This window comes from Musca domestica, unplaced genomic scaffold, assembly GCF_030504385.1.
Source record: "Musca domestica strain aabys unplaced genomic scaffold, Musca_domestica.polishedcontigs.V.1.1 196, whole genome shotgun sequence".
Classification (NCBI taxonomy): domain Eukaryota; kingdom Metazoa; phylum Arthropoda; class Insecta; order Diptera; family Muscidae; genus Musca; species Musca domestica.
The window spans coordinates 45,873-69,817 of record NW_026712248.1 but is presented as its reverse complement, the minus strand read 5'-3'; the positions used below and the strand labels follow the sequence as shown (position 1 = coordinate 69,817).

The window sequence follows — 23,945 nt, the reverse complement described above, 5'->3', positions numbered from 1 at the left end:
TTACTTTTTCAGATAGGGCGATGGCAAGTAGTGTTTTGAGGGTTCATAGACAGGGGGGCCATAGATGAGATGGGGTTGGCGCATGGGCTGCTGAGGCATGAAATTTTGAGAATTTCCTTCAGCCACAACTGACTCTGGGGTTGTAACACCAGGGTCTTGAGAAACCGTGCCGGGGGTCACAGGAGGTATGGCCTGCTCAGGAGCAGCATAACCAAGGGGATTTTGGAGGAACATCACTTGAGAATTTCTCTCATTTTCTGACGGTTGTTGGGGTTTTGGTTCGGAAGATACAGTTGTGGTGCCTGGCTGATCTGGTGAGCCATAGACAAGATGAGGCTGCCTAATGGGTTCCTGTGTTACCATTAAAGTTTCCACTGGAACCATGGGATGTTGTGTGATCTCTTCAGCCTCGGATGTTATGGCGGGTGTTTGATTTGGTATTCGTGGCTCTGGCATTAAATGTTGTTCAGCATTCCCTGGAACCATGACATAAGAGGAGGGCAATTCAAAGGAATGGGATGGCATTTGCATATAGGTTTTGGTTTCCTCAAAGGTCATGGGTCTATTGGCGGGATTAGTCGTGGAATCGGGTTGGGGATTTGATGATGAAATGGCCTCAGGATTGGGGGTGCCAAAGAAGCTCATAATTGTGTTGGGAGTGGTGGTTTGTAGCACGGAAATTTCTGGGAGATTTGGAGAAATATTTGAGTTCGCCATTTGGGGATTTTGATAGGGCATTTGTGGGAATATCATATTATTTTGTGGAGCTCCTGGGAAACCTTGTTGTGGAACTGGCATAAAATAGCCCTGCATTGGACCAGGATTTTGTGGGTAGTCCATTACAAGGGTTGGCATATTTTGTCCAGGATTTTCTGGAGATTGTGGCACCATGAAATTCTGTTGCGAGGGAAGGAAAGGTCCTTGGTTTGATCCAGTAACCTGGTTTTGGTTGGCCAGGTTTTGTTGGGCGATTTGAAGGGTCATTTGATTGCCTTCGGGAGTTCCATAATTGTAGGAATTACTCTGGAACTGTGGTGAGGGTCTGAACATGGGAATCATGGCCTGAGTTTCTGTAACCTGGAAGGATTGTTGTACAGGAATTTGCATATAGGGTCCTTGGTTAATTTCAGGGCGAGGGGGTGTTTGAGGTTGATTTTGGCCTTCCTGGTTTCCCTCTGTCCCGGCTGGGAGCTGTGTAGTTCCCATAGAAGTTTGTGGGGTACTTTGTGATTCCTTTGGAGTTTCCATGGAATAGTTAGATGGAGGATAACCCCGGAATTGGGTACTCATTCCGTTATGGTATTGCTGGGAGCCTTGTTGTGTGGCAGGATAATTTGAGGGTCGAAATTGGGAAGAATCTCCCTCGGAATTTCCAGAGTCCCGATTCACAGGGGCCATAGGCTGAGATTGTTGCCCTTCCTGGGGATTCCTATTAACTTGGCTAAGAGCTGAGACCTGCTTATAGGGATATTGGTAACCATTTTCGGCCTCCGAATTGGCAGAGACTCCAGAATTTTGGTAATGGCCGGGATTTTCTGCCACATTGGAGTCCTGGAGTGTCATGCCACCTTCCATTGGAACAATGGGGGCCAAGCTATGTTGGGCCACCTGAGGACTTCCATGTTGCCTTTTTTCCTCCTGTGGCATATTTTCAGGCATTAGAGGTCCTCCAGTAGCTGAAGGAGATCCTGAACCTTCTGGTAAATTTCCATTAGAATCGAGAAACTTCCGGTCCTCGTCTGAGGGCCTTGAAGGATTGGGGTTAGCTTGATGTGAGGTCATGGAATTTTCCTCATTTTTGTGGCCTGAGATTCCGGTATTTTCCTGGGTGCCATTTTGCCTATGTTGTTGCTGTTGTTTGTTGTAATAAACATAGGATGGAGGCATGGTATCCACAGGCCTCAATTGTGTGATACCATTGGGGTCCTTTAATTCGGTCGCTGGTCTTCCATAGGTATAACCTTCCTGCGTTTCAATTTCCGTTTTTCCCATAACTTCTTTGGTCGAATTCGTTGCTTTTTCCACAGCAGGGTTGGGGGTGGTCATACCCATTCCAAGCTCATTATAAACCACACCATTGTGGGTTTGAACATGCTCGGCGGTTTGTTTCATGGAGGGGGTGTTATAACGATAGCCCTGGGGAAGGCTAAGAGATTCCATTTTGGGCATACGATTGTTGTTCGATGGTATGGGATTCCAGGGTTGGGTATTGTAGAAGGGCTGTATGGCAGTATTATTGACCTTTGGAGCTGGAGAGGGTAAATACTGATGGCTGGGGCCATGATATGTGGCAAGGGTGGTCTCGGGGGGATTTGGTGTTGTTGTGGTGGGCTCTTGGACTAGGCTGCCTTGTGGAGCTTCACTTTGGCTTTGATGCTGAGAGTAAAGGCCTTGGTCTTGTGGAAGAGTTTGGGGAGCCTCAGTGGCAAGAGAGCCCTGATTTTGTGTGGAGATTTCTAAGGTTACAGGGCTGGGAGTTTGGTATTCGTTATCTGAAAATGGTGGTAGGTATTGCCGGGAAGGTTTCGGTACCTCTGAAGATTTTTGGGGGAAGTTGTTAACTTCAAGGGAACCAATCTGCCGTTGGGCGCCAGAAGAGGATTGCTGGGTAATTTCAGTATCATATTGCTGAGGTCCTCCAATATTTTGATTTCCATTCGTTTCAGGCTTCCCCTGCTGAGATTGATAGGTTATTTCGGAATTTGGTCTCACTGCTGGAGGATATCCCTGTGGAGGGAAGTTCATCGGGGGTTGTCCATTATTTTGGTTGCCACTTGGATTTGTAGTCCCCATCTGGGGTTCATAAGCTATCTGGGGACTTGGTCTCATGGCTTGAGGGTAACCCTGGTTCTGCTGGGAAATTTGTTCCATCAATTGGTGCTGAGGTTGTCCAGTACCTTGGCTTCCATTTGGAATTACAGTCGCCTCTTGGGGTTGATAGCTTAGCTCTGGATTTGGTCTTATATCCTTGGGGTATCCACGTTCCTGTTGAGGATTTTGAGAATTATTTTGGTACGATCCTTCGGAATTTTGGGTCATTTGGGAAGGATTCTGTTGGCCAGATCCTGGGTAAGTTGCTGCATCAGATCCTTGGCTCAAAGGGAAAGTATTGGCTTCTTGTGGCCTATTTGTTTGCAGAGCGGAGTCTTTGGAGGATTGTTCATTTTGCCTAGAATCCTGTTGACCTTGATATGAATATCCTGCATCCTTGTGAAGTTTTTGTCCTGAATAGCCATTATTTTGGCCTGATGCAGAATTTGTAGGCATCTCTTGGGATTGATAGGCATTTTGGGGATAATGTCCTTGGACATTGCCGTCCTTGGATCCTGCATAGCCATTGTTTTGTACTGGCCTAGGGCCTGTAGATTCTGCTTGGGATTGATAGGCATATCCCTGAGTTGGATAGATATTCTGACCATTTTCTATGGGATATCCATTATTTTGAGCTACGGTAGGTTGTACAGGACCTTGCTGGCTTTGACCTTCAAATTTTTGTTGAGAATCGTGGGAATTTTGCTGACTTCCTGGTTGTTCCGGAACTTTTCCATTTTCTTGACCAGGCCGAAGGTAGGTTTTTTGCCCAACTTCTTGACTGCCTGGCAGGATATCCTGATTACCATTTGGAGTGCCTAAATTTGCTCCACTTGGAACAGCATTTTCCTGATGGGGTCTTTGGTAGTTTTGTTGCTGCGAGGCTAAAGGAAAACTGGGATTGGCATCTGGAGCCCTTGAATTTTCTCGGACTGGAAATGAATTTCCCTGGCCAGGAGGAGAATTCGGTTGGGGATATCCTTCAGGTCTGTTGGGATAGAAATTTGATTCCTGAACAGGTTTCTGATTGGCGTAGCCTTCAAAATTGGATTTGGGTTGTCTGCCAAAGTTCTCCTGAGATTCCTTGGTTTGTTGAGGGGATTGGCTAGTTTTTGGCAAATTTTGCTGAAAATTGCCCTGATATCCATTTTGTCCACCCTGGGTCTGTGTCTGAGTCTCTAGGCTCTGGGAACTCTGACTAGCTTCCTCTGCCCTGGAGAAATTTGGTTGGTACTGGTAACCATTTGTTGGCCTTTGGCCTGAATTGTTGGGTGCTTGGGCGGTATAGGAAGGTCTTTCCTGGTTATTTGGCTGATTATTTCCAGGATAAGGTCCTGGTTGTGAGTATGGAGGTCTTTGGCGATGGTGTGATGAGGAAGAGGTCCCTTGGACCGAGGTTGAGACAAAATTCGCTGAAGTCTGAGAAGGCAGCTGCTGGTTGTTAGAAACAATGCTGGGAGATGGTTGTCCTGTAAATCCTGGTCGAGGATATTGTTGCTGTTGTGTTGGAATGTTAGTCCTTGAATTATCCTGATAAGATCCTTGTTGAGAATAAGAACTGCTTTGCTGTTCTTGCCTCTGATTTGAGGGATTGTGATTTGCTGAATTTGGAACCTGATTCACTGGTGCAGGACTCTGGGGCCTGGGCCTGAACCTAGGTGGTACATGCTGCTCTGTGGCCCTGTTATATTCATAGGGTTGCAGTTTTAATCCAAATGACGATTTTTTGGCTACCGAAGAACCCAAAGTATTCCCTTGATTCCCCTGAGGTCGCTGGTAATGATAGCCATTGTGTTGAGCCGCTGATGGGTAGTAGGCATTCGGCTGGCCGGGGTGCAAATCCTCTTGGGGATTAACTAAAACCGCCCAGGATTGGCCCAGCAACAAAATGAACAAAAAACGCAGCTGCAAAGAAAAAATTCCGAAAAATTCCAATCTTTTCGAACCTTTGAAAATAGTTTTCCAAAACTTACCAACATTTGCATTTCTTTAAATTTTGAGAAAAAATAGACCTCAAAGAAGATATACGGCCCTCTGTCTGACCAAGCTGTGCTTAACCTGTTCGATGCCGATTCGAATATGAAATGTTTAATTTTTCAATTGAAACAATTGTTTTTATATTTTTGGAATATTTTCTCCTAAGATTCCTCAAGTGGCAGCTTTGATTGTTTTTTTGTTTTCGACGACTGCCTCACACTTGAGCGACCATTATTAAGTGACATGCTCACGCACCCAGTAGTCATCCAACGAGCGTACAATCACTCACTCACTCACTCACTTTACAAATTTATGAATGGTTAATAATAATTTTTCTGTGACATCATTTTTGATCCCAGTCGCCTCTGCCGCTACCCCCACCTCCAAGAGTTGCGGGTGTGTAAAACAATAAGCCTAGACAACCGGCTACCTTGGTGGCCAGCACAAGTGAAGACGTGTTAACACCCAAACACTTTCAGAACGTGTTAAACAACAAACAAGCAAACAAACAACAACATCATCTCGAGCTGAAACAAAAAACACTTTCATTATTGGTCGTAAATAAATTAATGTAATTGGTAGTGGATACCCTACAAACCTCAAAAAACGAATACAATCCACAAGACTTGTTTTTAAGAAAATAATCGAAATCTCAAAATTTTTGTTGGAAAATATTGATTTTCTAAAATATTTCCGAAGAAAAAAATACAGCTTCTTCAAAAGTTATGTTCCACAAAAAATACTTAAAAAAATATTAAGTTCCACAAAAATTTTTTTGAAAAAAATTAAATATAAATTCTTTTCCAAAAAAATATGTTCCACAAAAATTTTTCTAAAAAAATATCAAGTTCCACAAAATTTTCTGAAAAAAATTAAAGTTCCCCAAGATTTTCTACAGAAAACCAGATTTTGTTTGATATTTCGAAAAAAAAACATTTTTTCACAAAATTTTCATGGGCTAATATTACGTTCCACAAATTTTTTTTTAAAAAATTAGATTGCTCATGATTTTTTGTCAAAAAAAAAATCCTTAAAAAATTATGTTCCACAAAAATGACATAGGAAAAACTTACGTTCCACAACTATAAAAAAAAGATTTACTGAAAAGGAAAAGATTTTCCACAAAATTGTCTTAAAAAATATGCATTTCGGACCATTTTCTTAGCAAAAAATAGGCTGCCCATGATTTTTTGTCAAAAAATTTTAAACAAATTACGTTCCACAAAAACTGCATAGGTAAAAATTATGTTCCACATTTTTTTTTTTAATTTACTGAAAAAGAACAAAAGAAAAGATTTTCCACAGATTTCTAGATTTCGCTTGATTTTTGGAAAAAAAATTGCTTCACATAATTTTTCAAAATATTTCCTAAGATAAGAATAAATTCTTTTCCAAAAAAAAATATGTTCCACAAATTTTCTTAAAAAATACCAAGTTCCACAAAATTTTCTGAAAAAATGTAAAGTTCCCCAAGATTTTCTACAGAAAACCAGATTTCGTTTGATATTTCGAAAAAAAAAAAACATTTTTTTTCACAAAATTTGCATGGGCTAATATTACGTTCCACAAAATTTTTTTAAAAAAATATGCATTTCGGGCCATTTTCTTAAAAAAAATAGACTGCTTATGATTTTTTGTCAAAAAAAAAATCCTTCAAAAATTATGTTCCACAAAACTGAAAAACTTACGTTCCACAACTTTAAAAAAAAAAAAGATTTACTGAAAAGGAAAAGATTTTCTAGATTTTTCTTGATTTTTGGAGAAAAAAAATCAAAAAATTTTCATGGGTTAATATTACGTTCCACAAAATTTTCTTAAAAAAATATGCATTTCGGACCATTTTCTTAGCAAAAATCAGACTGCCCATGATTTTTTTGTCAAAAAAAACTGTAAAAAATCCGTTACATAAAAACTGCATAGGTAAAAATTACGTTCCACAAAACTTTTTTTTGAAAAAAAAAGAGAATTATTTTCCAAAAAAAATATGTTCCACAAAAATTTCTTAAAAAATATCAAGTTCCACAAAATTTTTTGAAAAAAAAAAATTAAAGCAACCCAAGATTTTCTACAAAAAAACAGATTCCGCTTGATTTTTGAAAAAGAAATAAATATTTTTTCCACAAAATTTTCATGGATAAATATTACGTTCCACAAAAGTTTCTTAAAAAAATATGCATTTCGGACGATTTTCTTAGCAAAAATTATGCTGTCCATGATTTTTTGTCAAAAAAAAAAAAATATCTGTAAAAAATTACGTTTCATAAAAACTAGATAAGTACAAATTACGTTCCACAATTTTTTTTTTTTTTTTTTTTTTTTTGGAAAAAAGGATTTACTGAAAAAGAAAAGATTTTCCACAAAAAATCTGCACATGATGTTTGTGTTAGAATTTTTTTTTTTTTTTTGTCAAAAAAATTATAAAATAATTACATTCCACAAAAAAGACATAGGTAAATATCAAGTTCCAAAAAATTGGTTTTGTAAAAAAAATACTGAAAAAGAAAAGATTTTTCAAAGATTTCTAGATTTCGCTTGATTTTTGGGAAAAAATTCTTTTCTCCAAATTTCATCGGTAAATGATACGTTCCACAAAATGTTCTCAAATGAATAATAAGTTTCCCACGATTATAGACTGCTCATTTATTTTTCTACCAAAAACCAGATTTCACTTGATTTTTGGAAAAAAAATTTTTCCACAAAATTTTCAAGAGTTTATACTACGTTCCACAAAATTTTCTTAAAAAAATATGCATTTCGGACCATTTTCTTAGCAAAAATCAGACTGATCATGATTTTTTGTCAAAAAAAAAATCCGGAAAAAATTACATTCCACAAAAACTGCATAGAAAAAAATTACGTTCCACATTTTTTTTTTTTTTTTTTGGAAAAAAGATTTACTGAAAAGGAAAAGATTTTCCACTGATTTCTAGATTTCGCTTGATTTTTGGGGAAAAAATCTTTTTTCAAATAATTTACATCGGTAAATAATACGTTCCACAAAATTTTCTCAAAAAACTATTAACTTTCCCACGATTATAAACTGTTCATATTTTCATATTCCAAAAATCTGTAAAAAATAGGTTCCACAAAATTTTTGCAGACAATATTACGTTTCATAGGATTTTCTCTAAAAAAATAGGCTCCTCAAAATTTTCTATCACAAAAATTTGTCAAAAATTTACGTTCCACAAACAATTCATGGAAAAATATTACACACGATTTGCTACAGACATCGAGATTTTACTTAATTTTCTTGAGAAAAAAATAGTTTCCACGAAAATATCATGGGTAAATATTACGTTCCACAAAAATGTTCTCAAACAAACAGTTTTACCACAATTTTCTTCGAAAAAATTAGGCAGTTTATAACTTTTTGTCAAAAAAACTGACTTTTTGTAAAAAAAATTAGGTTCCACAAAAATGACTTAGGTAAATATTACGTTCCACAAATTTTTTTTGTAGAAAATATTACGCTTCACATGACTTTCATAGGAAAAACTAGACTGCTTACAATTTTCTATAACAAATCTGTCAAAAAATTACGTTCCACAAAAAAAAAAATCCATGGAAAGATATAATGTTCCACATATTTTTCTCAAAAAAAAATATTCTTAAATAAATAAAAAAATACGTTCGACACGATTTTTATAGAAAATTTAGTGTCAAAGTATATTAGGTTCCACAAAAATTTCATGGGTAAATTATATGTTCCACAACTTTTTTTCAAAAACTACAAAATTTTCTTGAAAATTATTGCGTCATCTCGAAATGTTGTGATTTCTTTCGCTTGATTTTCTGTCAAAAAAAATTACGTTCCACAAAAACGTCTTGGGAAAATAATACGTTCCACAAGATTTTTCTTAAAAAATCAAATTCAATACATTTTCAGCAGAAAATATTTCATTTCATATAATTATTACGATCCGCAAATATTTTTATAAAAAAAATATTACGTTCCACAATTTTTTTCTGAGGCATTTTTACTTTCCACAAGTTTTTCAAAGAAAAATAAATATGTTTCATGTTAAAAAATTATTACGTTCCACAAATAAACCTTGGCAAAGATTACGTTCCACAAAAATTTCCTTATATATAAGTTATTTCAGTAACTTTTCGGAAGAAAAAATACGTTTCTCAATATCGACATCGAAAAATATCATGTTTCACAAAATTTTCTTGATAAAAAATTACGTTCCACAATTATTTTTTTTGAGACAGACACAAGTTTTTCAACTTAAATGCTAAGGTATAAATTGATTTTCTGTAGAAAGATATTAGGATCCACAAAAAATAATGTTTTTCAACCGCTCCAAAATATTAAGTTCCACAAAGATATCTTCTGAAAACATTACTTTCCACACATTTTTCCCAAACAAAATGTGGTTTCAACAAATTTTCTAAAAAAACACTAAGTTTTACAAGTGTTTCTCTAAAAAAAATATTACAATCTTCATGAATTTTTACAAGAAAATATTACGTTCCACAAAATTTCCAATGGGAAAAATATAGGTTTTTCAAGATGTTTTGTTGAAAACATTTAGTTCCACAATATTTTCTATAAAAAAATTGAAGTTCAAAAATTAAAAAAAAAAAATACAATCCACAAACAATACCTTACCTTCCATTTGTTTTGGTGAACCGAATTAGGTTCCAAAATTTCCTTTATAAACCTTACCTTCCATCAAGATTTTTTTGATACAAATTTTGTTCCACAAAATCTAACACCTTACCCATGCCTTATGTAGAGTCAACCCACTATCACCTATGCCACCGCTCGAACCTCCTCATCAATTGTTATAAAATTACGAAATCTCTCTCTATCTCTCGACTAATTTACATAATAATTTTGTTATTTAAAAAATGAAATGTTTTGTTTCAAAATTTATTGAAAACACTTAAAATTTATTCACACAGATCCACACCGACACACACCAACACATCGACACACATACATCATCTGCCTCATACATCGGGGATTGCAGCAATTGAATTTATGATCTGAAGATCTGAAGCACGTGAAATTGAGTTGTTATTGTTTTTCATCTTCTCTTCTTCTTCTTGACCAGCCAATTGAAAACTGGAGTAGTATTTGACTTTCATTGGTGAATGGTGGTGGTGGCGGCGGCGGCTGGCGCGTAAACTGGGTCAACTATTTACTCACATGGTGGAGTGGGAAAGTCCCCTTCGTGGAGCTCCGCCGACAAAAGAGGTTAGTGAACCCTTTGACTGTTAATATTACACAATTAATGCAACATTGTTGAATTTATTTTTATAAGGATAGTGAGAGGGGTGGGGTAGGTGGTCATGTTTTGTGTATTTAATTCAAAATTGGTTTATTTATTGTTTTTATTTTATTTTTTTTTTCCATTTTTATGCAATAATTATATGACCAACAATGGACATGTGTACATGCAGATATGGGAGGCTATGGGTATGGGATAATTTTCTTGGAACTTAACTTTTTTTATTTAACAATGAAACTGATATATATATTTTCCCATTTGAATATTTCGCTGCAGGTGATACTTTGATATTTTTTTATTTATAAATACATGTTGTGGAACGTAACTGTTTTTCGAAAATTTTTATTAAAAAATATAATTTTTCTGCAAATATTTATGGAAATTCTTTTTTTTTTTGTTTGTAGACAAATTTGTGGAACATAAATTATTTTGAAAAAAAATCTTAGATATTATTTTTTATAGTTTTTTTTTTTTTTTGAGGATCGAAATGAAAGATATCTGTGAAATGGGAATTTTTTATTTAAATATTTATGGAAAGTAACATTTTTCAGAGAACATTTAGTAGAACGAATAATTTTTTGCACACAAAATTTGTGGAACGTATATTTATAGGAGACAATTTCTTGAATTTCCATTTTTTTTAAGAAAACTTTGTGGAATCTAACGAAAATTCTCTGTGGAATGAGAAATTCTCTTAAAGACTTTGTGGAATGTAACATTTTTGGGAAAAAATGTATGTAGAAAGAAAATATTAGTTTTCAAAACTTTGTGGAAGGTAATAAGTTGTAGGAAAGCATTTGTCTTTTTTGGAAAAACATGTGGAACGTTATAAAAATCCGTGTGCATTTCGTTTTTTTGTACAAAAAATTGTAGAACTAAATTTTTTTTGTAAGGAAAAAAATTTTGAAGTTCATTTTTGTAGGGAAAAATTGTGGAACGTACCATTTTTTAAAAAAAGAATTAATTTTTTGTTCCAAAAAATTGTGGAACGAATATTTGGATGATGGGATTTATATTTTTTAGATAAACTTGTGGAACGTAACATTTTTTGCAGAAATCATTTCTATGGAAAAATTAATGCATCGTAATAAAAAACATCAGGTGAATAGAGATTTTTTGAAAAAAAAATGTGCAACCTAATTTGTTTTTTCGAAAAATTTTCTAAAATAAGTAAAAAAATCAAAATAAAAAATTTAAAAAACTTTAAATTAAAAAAAAAAATGTGGAACGTAATTTTGTTTAGAAGAGTGTTTAATAGAAAACCTTGTGGAACCTAACTTTTTTTTGGAGAAAAACTCATAACCCTTTTATTTTTTTTTATAAAAAAACAGTTGTGGAACGTAATTTTTTGTAGAAAAAATTATGATACCTAAATCCGTTTTGGAAAATGTTGTTGAAACGAATAGTGTTTTGTTAAAAACTTGTGGAACGTAATTTAATAAAAATAATTTTTTTGTAGAAACATTTGTGGAACGTATTTTTTGAGGGAAAATCTATATTATATGTTGTGGAAAATTCTGTGGAACCTGATGAAAAATCTCTGTGTAATGATTTGTTTTCTATAAAAAGTTGTGGAACGTATTTTTTTTTGTTGAAACATTTGTAGAAAGTAAATTTTTTTGTAAAAAAAAAACAGTGAAAAGTAATTCAATTTTGTTTGCTTTCAAGAAAAATCTATTGGTATTTAAATTTTATGTGTAAAACTATGTGGAACCTGATGAAAAATCTTTGTCGAATGAGATTTTTTTTCTTCTGAAACTTGTGAAACGTACGTTTTTTGTAGAAAAATTTGTGGAACGTAAGTTTTTTTTGCATAAAATTTTATGGAACCTAATTTTCTCCAATAATTTAATAACAAGAAATTTTTGTAGAAAAATTTGTGGAACTTATTTTTTTATTATTTATTTTATTATTTAAAATTTTAATCGAAAATTATGTGGAACCCAATGAATAAAAACTGAGAAATGAGATTTTTCTCTAAAAAAAATTGTGGAACGTACGTTTTTTTGTTAAAACATTTGTGGAACGTAAATTTTTGAAAAAATTTGTTCAAAAGAATAGTTTTATTTTTAATTTGTGAAACGTATTTGTTTGTTTTTATTTTCAGGACAAATATATTTGTATTTAATTTTTTTATGGACAACTCTGTGTAACCGGATGTAAAATCTCTCTGAAATTAGAATTTTCTCTACAAAAAGTTGTGGAACGTAAGTTTTTTGTTTAAACATTTGTGGAATGTATTTGTTTTTCGAAAATTTTATGGAACCTTATTTTTTTCAACCAAATTTTTTCCAATAATTAAAAAAAAATGTAGAAAAATATTTGAAACGCATTTTTTTGTATTTAAAGTCTCCAATAATTTAATAAAAATAAAAAATTTTGTGGAACGTATTTTTTACTTAAAATTTATTATATTTAATTTTTAAGGGAAATTCTGTGGAACCTGATGAAAAATCCCTGTGAAATGAGTATTTTTTTTTTTGTAAAAAAATTTGTGGAATGTATTTTTTTCAGAAAATTTAATAGAGCTTTATTTTTCTCAACGAAATTTTTTCCAATAATTAAAAAATAATTGCAGAAAAGATTTGAAAAGCATTTTTGGTATTTAAAGTCTATTATATTTTTCCCTGCAAAAATTTGTGGAACGTAAGTTTTTTGCAGAAAAAATTGTAGAACGTATTTTTTTCAGAAAAAATTTTTGGAACTTAATTTTTTTCCAACCTTATTTATTCCAATAATTTAATAAAAAGAAAATTTTGTAGAAAACATTTTGTGGGACGTATTTTTTTTACTTAAAATTTATTATATTTAGTTTTTAAGGAAAATTCTGTGGAATCAGATGAAAAATCCCTGTGAATGAGTATTTTTTTTTGTAGAAAAAAAAATTGTGGAATGTATTTTTTTTGAAAATTTTATGGAACCTTATTTTTTTCAACCAAATTTCTTCAAATAATTTAAAACAAATTGTAGAAAAATATTTGAAACGCATTTTTTCTTTGTATTTAAAGCCTATTATATTTTTCCCTGCAAAAATTTTGTGGACCATATTTTTTTGTAGAAAAATTTGTGGAACGTATTTTTTTCAGAAAAATTTTTGGAACTTAATTTTTTTTCCAACCTAAATTTTTCCAATAATTAATGAAAAGAAAATTTTGTAGAAAAAAAATTGTGGAACGCATTTTTTTACTTAAAATTCTATGCAAAAATTTGTGGACCATAAGTTTTTTTGTAGAAAAATTTGTGGAACGTAATTTTTTGTGAAAATGTTATGGAATCTAAGTTATTCTAACCTAATCTTTTCCAATAATTTAATAAAAAGAAAATTTTGTAGAAAAAATTTTGTTGAACGTATTTTTTATTTATTTAAAATTTATTATATTTAATTTTTTAAGGGAAATTCTGTGGAACCTGATGAAAAATCCCTGTGGAATGATTAGTTTTTTCTACAAAAAGTTGTGGAACGTAAGTTTTTTTTTTTGTTGAAACATTTGTAGAACGTAAATTTTGTTGTAGAAATTTTTATGGAACCTAATTTTTTTTCAACCTAATTCTTCTTAATTTTTTTAATAAAAAGAGATTTTCGTAGAAAAACTTGTGGAACGTATGTTTTTTAGAAAAACTATTTGTATTGAAATTGTTCATTTAAAATGTTGTGGAACCTGAAGACAAATCTCTTTGGAATGAGAATTTTTTTCTTCAAAAATTTTGTGGAATGTAAGTTTTTTTGTAGAAAAATTTGTGCAACGTAAATTCTTTTTGAAAAATTTTGTTGAAAAGAATAATGTTTTGTTAAAAAAAATTGTGAAACCTAATTTAATTAAAATATTTTTTGTTGAAAAACTTGTGGAACGTATTTTTTGAGAAAAAAATCTATTTGTATTTAATTTTTTATGGACAATTCTGTGGAACCTAATGAAAAATCTTTGTGGAATGAGCATTTTTTTTCTACAAAAATTTGTGGAATGTAAGTTTTTTTATAGAAAAATTTGTGGAACGTTTTTTTAAGGAATGTTCTGTGGAATCTGATAAAAAAAATATCTGTGGAATGATAATTTTTTTAAAAATTTTGTGGAATGTATGTTTTTTGCAGAAAAAATTGTGGAACGTAATTTTTTTGTAGAAAATTTTATGGAGTTTATTTTTTTTTTAATATAATATTGGGCATAGCATTTTTTTAATCAAAATTTTTTTTTTTCAAATTTTTATCACAAAATATTTTGCATTTGAAAAGAACATATTCTTCCGCTCATTTGTTTATTTTTTTGCAAAAAAAATGTTTTGAATTTTAAATTTGAAGCAAAAAAAAATAGTTTTTATTAATTTCTTTTCTTATCCCACTATCGCCATTTGTCGCCATCGGGATTTGAACTCACATGCCCGTAGAATAACAAAATATGCTGGCCAAACAATTCACCTAACGTTGATTGGATAAGAACAATGTTCGTGGAATGTGGGAGTATCTCCGTAACAGAGAAGGTATAAGGTACGTGCTCTGAAAAATGTATTTGGGAATGATGGAAAAAACGATGGCTGAATTGGCTGGAGCATAATTATGAGATCATTAAAATGAAATTATATAATGGGAATGGTTGTCCGGCCGTTAAATTGTCAAGAAGAGGAAGAAGAAAAACAACAAGAACAAGAACATCGTGTCGTGTTGGGAAAATTGTGGGCAATTATTTTTGTTAATTCAATTTAATAATTTGTTAATTATTTTAGAGTGGAAATTCTGAGGTGTTTTGGTATTTAAATTTTTTCGGGGAACATGAAACGGAAATGTTTGGAGTTTTCATTTTTTTTTTGTTTCTATTATTTTTTTTTTTTGCAAAAATTTCCCAAAAAAAATTCTAAAAAATTTCAAAACATGAAAATTTTGTTAACTCTAATTTTAAAAAAAATTTAAAGAATCTCAAAACTTGTAAATTACATTAGCTCTAATTTAAATTAAATTACCCATATCCCCATCTCCCTTGTCCCATAACAAAGAAACCCAAAATTGTGGCCTCTTTGGGTTTTGTGTGAAATTTCACAACTTGAATATTTTTCAATAGGCTTTGCGAAATTAATTCAAATCGTTTTGTTTAGCCTCCAGCAAACACCATTGTTTACAAAACCAATTCATTTTAATGGCCCTTTTGAAAATTATTTTTTTTTAATTTCACAACAACAAAAATTGAAAAAAAAAATAAAAAAAAACAAATTTTTTCGCCATTCCACAGGTCATTTAGATAAAGACCGCTACTGGCCATGAACCTAAGATGACTCGAATACCAATATGAACACTTCGTTGCAAGAACAAAATGTCGGAACTTACTTGGTAACCGGGCCAACTTAGGTCTGATAACAGGCCAACTAAATGTTGTTCACTTGGCTTTTTTCGAAAGAAAAAAAAAAAAAAACGAAATTCAAATTCCAAAAATAGAATTTTTCTCTCTTCAAACAATAGCAACTACGACAAAAAATAACACATTAATCTAAACAAAAAAACACGTTAGATAAAAATTAATACATAATACACTTGCTGATACCCCACCACCAACCCACTTCTTCCCTGGAAGCCCTTGGCGAGGGGTGTTATCACCATGATAAGCACTATCGCCAGGCAGAGTAGTAATTTTTTCAATTTTTTTTTTTTTTTTTTTTTGCTGTCGACCTACGTCATCCAGACCCACAACCCCATGAAGCAATTTGCCCAACATTACAACTTGCTAATCGCCAAATCTGCCACCAGAAATGCCATCACTTCGACCCAAAAAAAAACCACCGGCAGTGATTTGTATGCAAAAGGCATTGTTCGATGACTTGGTCTTTAACACGAATTACGTGTTAAACTAATTTTTCCCAGCGGTTTGTTTTAATTATTTTATTTTTTTATTTTGAAAAAACAATTTTTTTTTGAATCCCACACCTTTTATGCTTTAAATGGGGGACCTTAACATGGACATGATATTGAATAGTAACGACTACCTCTTTTGGGGGAGTTCCATTGTCCGAAATTGCATTAATTGTGCAAGTCCGGTTTTTATTTATTTTTTTTATTCCACAAAAGTGTTTTGTGTTTCAATTGACAAATAAAAACACCGTTAAATTAAATAGAGCACAAATTTATCTCAGCATTGAGATCTTAAGAGGGTCATTAAAAGTTTTGGTGATTTTTTCCAAGAAAAAAATAAAAGTAACAAATTTTTTTATAGAAAAATGTTACGATCCACAAAACTTTCAATGGAAAATAATGCCGTCCACCAAAAATTTTTATAAAAAATTACGTTCCACAAAATTTTTGTAAAAAAATAAAATTAGCAAATTATTAACAAAAAAAAATACGATCCACAAAATTTTTGTAAAAAAAATAAAATCAGCCACTTTTTAACAAAAAAAAATATGATCCACAAAATTTTCAATGGAAAATATTATTTTCCACCAAAAATTTTTGTAAAAAAAATAAATTCCACAAAATTGTTTGTAAAAAAAATAAAATAAGCTAATTTTTTACAGAAAAAAAATCACGATCCACAGAATTTAAAAAAAAAATAAAATCAGCAAATTTTTTACAGAAAAAAATTACGATCCACAAAATTTTCAATGGAAAATACTATTTTCCTCTAAAAAATTTTGTATAAAAAATAAGTTCCACAACATTTTTTTGTAAAAAAAAATAAAATTAGCTAATTTTTTTACAGAAAAAAAATCACGATCCACAGAATTTTTGTAAAAACAAGAAAAACTGCAAATTTTTTACAGAAAAAAATTACGATCCACAAAATTTTCAATGAAAAAAACGCTTGTCCACTAAATTTTTACGACAAAAAAATTAGCAACATTTTTTATAGAAAAAATTACGATCCACAAAGATTTTAATGGAAAATAATTCATTCCACCAATATTTTATAAAAATATAATATTACGTTCCACAAAATGTATGTAGAAAAAAATAAAATTAACCAAATTTCCTATAGAATAAAGTTACAATCCACACAATTTTCATTTGGATTTTCAATGGAAAATAATGCATTTTACCAAATTTTTATACAATATTTTATGTTCCACAAAATTTTTGTAGAAAAAAAATATATTAGCAAATTTTTTATAGAAAAATCTTACGATCCACAAAATTTTTAATGGAATATAATTCATTCCACCTATTTTTTATAAAAATATATTACGTTCCACAAAATGTTTGTAGAAAAAATATATGATTAACCGAACTTCCTATAGAATAAAGTTACAATCCACAAAATTTTCAATGGAAAATAATTCATTTTACCAAATTTTTATAAAAAAAATTTCGTTCCACAAAATTTTTGTAGAAAAAAAATAATACAAATTTTTTATAAAAAAAATGTTACGATCCACAAAATTTTCAATAAAAATATATCCTTCCACAAATTTTTTATAAAAAATTTTACGTTCAACAAAAATTTTTCCAAAAATTAGCAAATTTTTATATAAAAAAGTTACGATCCACAAAATCTTCAATGTAATATATTACCTTCCACCAATTTCTTTTATAAAAATGTTACGTACCACAAACAAATTTGCAATTTTTTATAGAAAAAAGTTACGATCCACAAAATTTGCAATGGAAAATATTTCCTTTCACAAATTTTTGTAATAAATTTAGTTTAGTGGCATTGGAAACTATTGCTTTCCACCAACAATTTAAAACAAAATACGTTTCACAAGAAAAACTTACGGTCCACAAAATTCTAAATAGAAACTACTGTCTTCTACCAAATTTTTATGAAAATTGTTACGTTCCACAAAATTTTTGTAGAAAAAATGAAATTAACCAAATTTCCTATAGAAAAAAGTTAAGGTCCACAAAATTTTTAATGGAAAATAATGCCTTCCACCAAAAACTTTTATAAAAACAATTACGTTTCACAAAATTTCATGTAGAAAAAAAATTGAAATTAGCCAATTTTTTATAAAAAAAAACTTACGATCCACATAACTTTCAATGGAAAATATTGCTTTTCACAAAATTTTCAATGAAAAATATTACCTTCCACAACATTTTCAATGAAAAATATATCCTTCAACCAAATTTTTATAAAAATTTTGGACAAAACAAGAAAAAATTAGCAAATTTTTTATAGAAAAAACTTACCATCCACAAAATTGTTGTAGAAAATAGTTACGATTCACAAAATTTTCAATGGAAAAATAATGTCTCTCACCAAATTTTTATTAAAAATGTTACATTCCACAAAATTTTTGTAAAAATAATAAAATTAGCAAAATTTTTTATAGAAAAATATTACGATCCACAAAATTTTTATTAAAATTATTTTACTTTTAACAAAATGATTGTAAAAAAATGCAATTAGCAAATTTTTTATTGAAAAAATTTACGATCCACAAAGACTTCAATGAAAAATAATGCCTCTCCACCAAAATTTGACGTTCCACAATTTTTTTTTTAAATTAAATTAGGAATTTTTTATAGAAAAAAATTACGATTCACAAAGATTTCAATGCATAATATGGCCTTCATCAAAATCTTTATAGAAATGTTACGTTCTACAAATTTTTTGTAGAAAAAATAAAATTAGCAAATTTTTGTATAGCAAAACGTTACGATCCACAAAATTTTCAATGGAAAATAATACCTTCCACAAAAATTTCAATGGAAAATAATGTCTTCAACCAAATGTTCAGTGGAAAAAAATCTTCCACATTTTTTTTTTATTGTACATCACACAAAAATGTTTATAGAAAATAATAAAATTAACCAAATTTATTACAGAAAAAAAATACAATTCACAAAAATTTGAATGGAAAATATTGCCTTCCACCAATTTTTTTATTTTAATGTTACGTTCCACAAAACTTTTGTTGGAAAAAAATTAGATTTGCAAATTTTTTTATAAAAAAAAATTACGATCCACAAAATTGTCAATGGAAAATATTGCTTTCCACCAAATTGTTGTTACAAAATGGTCAGGCTTTATCCCTTTATTGTTGTTTTTATAAAAACAACGTTTGCTTATTGGTTAAGAACCATGGTCGTTTACCAATTTTTATAAAAAAAAATGTTACGTTCCACAACATTTTTGTAGAAAAAATATAATTAGCAAATTTTTTTATAGAATAAAGTTAAGATCCACAGAATTTTCAACGGATAATTTTTATAAACAAATATTACGTTCCACTGAGTTTTTGTAGAAAAAACAATCAATTTTTTGTAGAAAAAAGTTACGATCTAAAAGCTTTTCAATGGGAAATAAGATATTCCACAAAATTTTTATAAAAAAAATTTTACGTTTCAAAAAATTTTGTAGAAATTTCGTGTTACGAAAATTTTTACAAAAAAAATTACGATCCACAATTTTTCTATAAAAAATATGATCTACATGCTTACCCATGAAGGATATGACGATCCACACAAATTTTATTACCATAATACTAGGTTACAGATTTAGATAGATTTTCGATATACATTTTTTTAAATCAATTCCATAAAATTTTTATAGAAAAATGTAAAGTTCCAGAAATTTGTTAAAAAAAAATTAAAATATTTTGCACCATTTTCATTATGAAAACTTACGTAGCATATTACCTTCTACATGATTTTCCATTTAAAACAATGCATTCCACAAGATTTTTTTATTGAAAAAAATAAATTCCAGAAAAAAATATTACAAAATGTTACATTTTAACCAACTATTGCATTCCCTAAATAGTACTTTCTACACTTTCATAACAATTACATTCCACAAAATAGAAAATATTACCTTCCACCCAAATTTGTATTAAACCTATTTTATTCCACAACTATTACGACTATTCTTTACCAAAATATTGCATTCCACAATTTTTCTATTTAAAGTAACATGTTCCATAAAATTCTCCATACGGAATATTATGTTCCACATTTATTCATCTAAGAAAAATTACATTAATTAAGAAAAATATTTTTTTTAACTAAATATTAAACGTCTTTGAATGCTAGTGTAAATCATAATTGTATCTTTTCATGAGTTCTTCTACAGACGCTTACATGTATTCTACCGGTCTTTTAAGTAAAGAAGACATTTGAGAAGTATTCCATATAGAGAAACCCTTTCATATATATATTCTATTTATTAAACATAGAATATAAAATAATATTATTTTAGTTCGTGTATTCCAAGAAACCTTTCAACAATCGTCTGCAAATAAATCGATTTATCGTTATTCCACAAGTCGAACTAGGCATCCCTATATTTTCTTGTTTCTAAAATCGGTTTACACATCCCTAGATAAACTGTTCTCAAAGGTAATTCACTGAACATACCCAACACAGTGATGGATGTTCAATGCCTCCCTTTGTTAGTCTCTTAGTTTTATTGATTGGTAGTGACGTTTTTTTTTTGTTTTTGTCTGGTTAAATATTATCTGCAAAGTGCAAATCAATAAAACATTTAATTGTTGTTACTGAATAAGTGATTTTTGGCGATAATGTTACAATTTTAAAGGTAAATGCATTGTTTTTATCTTTTCATTAAGAAAACACGGAAACGTAGCAGTGAACAGCAGTAAAGTAAGTGTGAAGTGCAATAACATTACGTTAAAACCTTTTTAACCAACATCTTCATGGGGCTCTATCATGTGCAATCATGATGTCGTTAGAAAGTAAGGGAAAGTGTACGGGGAAGCTGTTCATAGGTCATAAATAAACGAATAAACCACTTCTCAGCTGGTTTTGTTTGTTTTGTGAAATCCCATGAAGTGATGTAAGTAGCTAGTGAAGAGCTATCAACGACAACGTGTAAAAAATGTGCAAAGCGTGATAAAGATGTGCCTTTAGCAAGCACGGTGTCTTAGAAATTCGTCGTCGTTTTTGATCAATTGCCAAAAATTCCAATTAGACAAGAACAAAGATGACAATTTATACAGTAGCTGGCATAGGGATAAGTTGCAAAACTTTTGTGGGTAAAAATGCGTTTATTCCATTGTTTTTTATGATTAATTATTGTTTATTTTTTGCTTTGTAGATTTTTAATGAACATCTGTTGCGTGTTGGTATTAAAAACGACAGCTCTAGAGAACCTCAATGGCATTTGGGTTAATCCATTTACCTCATGACGATTTTTCGCCTATATTTAAAAATTAGATCGCTGACTCAGTTAACGAATTTGGCTTTAAATCTGCTGAGCTCATTATTTTCATTTCAATAATTATCGTGGTTTACAGTGGTCTGCCAACAATTAGAAACTGGAATGCCATTTATCTAACAAAATTATGGATTTTTTAACATGCCCCGAATTTGCCCCAGCACGTTACTTATCTTTTGCAAAGTCATTCATGAAATACGCAAAAAGTTGTCGCATGCTCTATATAAAAATCTCTTATCTTTCGCATACCTGCAGTATTTAAATTCCAATAACATTTTGTTGATGTATTTTCCAAACAAACTAAGTCAACTCTCGTTAACATGTTCAGTATGAGGGCCTGAATTTACATATTATTGATAGTGGCGTCAGGTATATTACACGTAATTTTTTTTATTCATGAATAATGTTCTTTGTTGTGTTTATAGGAATTTGTAGTTTCATTGTTATAGAAGATGCATTGAACGGATGCGAATCTTTAATACAAAAAAATGACGTGTGCAAAGAACGAACAGCAAATTTCCGTAAAGAAACTAAAATCACGTTCCAATGAAGCCATGTGAGGACAGAAATAAAGTTTCTTGGGAAAGAAGAAAGTCGCTGCCAGAGTTATATACGATGTTGAATTGATTTTTGAATTTCTTGAAAACAATATCCAAACCATTTGATTTAAGTTTAATTTAAACTACAAATTTTTGGTTGATGTTTATGCCCCAGCTTTGGAGTTGTAGATATGGCGCATTAGTATTCAAGCTATTAATAAGTAGTCCCTATGCAAAAGTACCTTCTAATTCAGGGTTCTAGGGTTTTGCAACTAAATTTTCTTAATAATATGGTATCATGCCGAAAATTATGCATATAACTCAATTTGCTTGTATGTGGACGATATTCCCCCCACAAAATATGTAACCATTAAAGGCATTTAGATCGTATTTCCTACGCGATTCTAAATTTAAAAATGTCCAATATTTCAACAAAAAAAAAAAACCCCTCAAATATGGAGCCTACTGTCCCGGTTTATGTATTTTTGAAATTTTTACAAAGCCTTCTAAATTTAATTTATATCCCCTTTAATTTTTTTTCTTTTGTTTTACTTTTAGAAATCCCATTTGGACGTGGAAGGACCCAATGAAAACAACATCACAAATTTATGCCAAACAAAATTCAGTTGTTTAAAAAAATTCTTCGAGTCACAAAACTTTTAAATCCCTACCTGCCGCAGAAAACAAAATTTCCACAGCAAATGGAAGTTGGCATTAACAACGGGACACAATTCCCAATACAAAAATTGGATTTGAAACAATACAACAACAGCTGTGATGAGATATCGGAAAAGGTGCACGACAAAGTCAATAACCTAGTGGAGGTAATTAAAATTTATTTTTAAATAATGATGATGATTTAAATCTCCCCATTTTCAGTTACTCCATGAAGTATTTCAATTGTATAAACCCAATGAGGTGATGCTCTCCTTCAATGGTGGCAAAGATTGCACAGTGGTCCTACATCTGCTGCACAATTTCTATCAAGCCAATCCCTGTCTGCAACACATACGCATACCCACACTATATATTACCGATCCGGATGCCTTTGAAGAAGTCGATGAATTTGTGGAGGAATGTGAAAAACTATTTAGCATAGATGTGATAAGAAAACCAGGACCAATTAAAAAGGCCCTGGAAGAGATATGCATAGAAAGGCCCCACATCAAAGCAGTATTTATGGGTTGCCGGAGAACCGATCCATATTGTGAAAACCTAAAAACCATGCAGGTATGGCGAATGTTATACACCATGAATATTTTTGATTTTATTTTCCATTTCCATCCTTAGCCCACAGATGCCGGTTGGCCGCCACTGATGCGCATAAATCCCATTTTGGATTGGCGATGTCGTGATGTCTGGCAGTATTTGTATCTGTACAAGGTGCCCTATTGTAATCTATATCAAAAAGGCTACACCTCGATAGGCAATAAGAAGAACACAGTACCCAATCCATATTTACGTGTTGTCGACGAAACAACTGGGGCAATTGTGAGTTATCGGCCGGGCCATGAACTTATCGATAATGATGATTTAGAACGCGCTGGCCGCTTTAAGCCACCCAAGGAGAATACAAATGTCAATTCTGCCGCAAAATAGTATTTCCTCTCTAAAAAGAAAAAAAAGTAGAAAAATACTTCGTTATAAACGAATTTAAAAAAACAACAAAACTACTTGTAATTTTTACTTAAATTATAAATTGTACAAATTTATCATTCGGGGTGCTGCTGTGTTTTATGCTTTTTAGGTAATAATTTCTTAGTTAAAAATAAATAGGAAAATTATTATTTTTTATTATTTAAAAAGAAAAAGATTAAATAAAAATAAACTATTTAATGATATATATAAAATAGATAGCAAATAGTATTTATTTTCAAAGTTGAATATCATCGTAATTCAATCCTACCACTTGATATTAGGAAGTTTGGAAATTGAATTCAGATTTTCCACCAGACTCCGATGAAATTTGGTATTTTAGTGGGTCACTCAAGGGTTTCATGACTCTTGCTAAACATAAATAGCAACTTGCATCCAAATCACTTGTGGAATTTTGATAGAATCTAAATTTTAGACCTCTTTGTTTTTTATTCACATTTAAAAGATTCTAGATTTTCGACCACTTCCTAACAATTTGATATATTGCTAACATAATCGCCCCACAAAAAAAAAGATGAAAGACTTGTTCCATAAAAGAAAAGAAAGAAAAAGGTGTTCCCTGAATCATGAACTTATTACGTCGCCCTGGTGCTTTACTGTGGTATTTTCTCTCTCTCTCT

The 23,945-nt window shown here is 31.0% G+C and overlaps 2 protein-coding genes across 3 annotated transcripts; one reads left to right on the top strand and one right to left on the bottom strand.

Moving 5' to 3' along the window:
- LOC101887241 (nuclear receptor coactivator 6-like) lies at positions 1 to 9,888 on the bottom strand. Its single transcript, XM_059121446.1, has 2 exons — positions 9,757 to 9,888; positions 1 to 4,716 (listed from the first exon to the last, which is right to left on the bottom strand). Exons 1-2 carry the CDS (start codon positions 9,886 to 9,888, stop codon positions 1 to 3), a joined length of 4,848 nt encoding a protein of 1,615 aa, XP_058977429.1.
- A 10,475-nt stretch (positions 9,889 to 20,363) lies between these two features.
- LOC101901431 (FAD synthase) lies at positions 20,364 to 23,381 on the top strand. 2 transcript variants are annotated; one of them, XM_005187630.4, is made up of 4 exons: positions 20,364 to 20,491; positions 22,228 to 22,493; positions 22,549 to 22,899; positions 22,960 to 23,381. In XM_005187630.4, exons 2-4 carry the CDS (start codon positions 22,278 to 22,280, stop codon positions 23,266 to 23,268), a joined length of 876 nt encoding a protein of 291 aa, XP_005187687.1. In that variant the 5' UTR covers positions 20,364 to 20,491; positions 22,228 to 22,277; the 3' UTR covers positions 23,269 to 23,381. The 2 variants fall into 2 exon arrangements, with proteins under 2 accessions (XP_005187687.1, XP_011294215.1); XM_011295913.3 differs by having other exon boundaries at positions 20,404 to 20,556.
- The last annotated feature ends 564 nt before the right edge of the window (positions 23,382 to 23,945 follow it).

What these genes read in the sequence shown, in the direction of transcription:
- LOC101887241 (XM_059121446.1), bottom strand. Translation starts at nt 9,888, where the DNA reads ATGAAAGTCAAATACTACTCCAGTTTTCAATTGGCTGGTCAAGAAGAA. An exon ending in CAATTGCTGCAATCCCCGAT is followed by an intron (nt 4,717 to 9,756) that starts GTATGAGGCAGA and finishes TTTTCTTTGCAG; the next exon opens with CTGCGTTTTTTGTTCATTTT.
- LOC101901431 (XM_005187630.4), top strand. Translation starts at nt 22,278, where the DNA reads ATGCCAAACAAAATTCAGTTGTTTAAAAAAATTCTTCGAGTCACAAAA. An exon ending in AAGTCAATAACCTAGTGGAG is followed by an intron (nt 22,494 to 22,548) that starts GTAATTAAAATT and finishes CCCCATTTTCAG; the next exon opens with TTACTCCATGAAGTATTTCA. An exon ending in AAAACCTAAAAACCATGCAG is followed by an intron (nt 22,900 to 22,959) that starts GTATGGCGAATG and finishes TTCCATCCTTAG; the next exon opens with CCCACAGATGCCGGTTGGCC.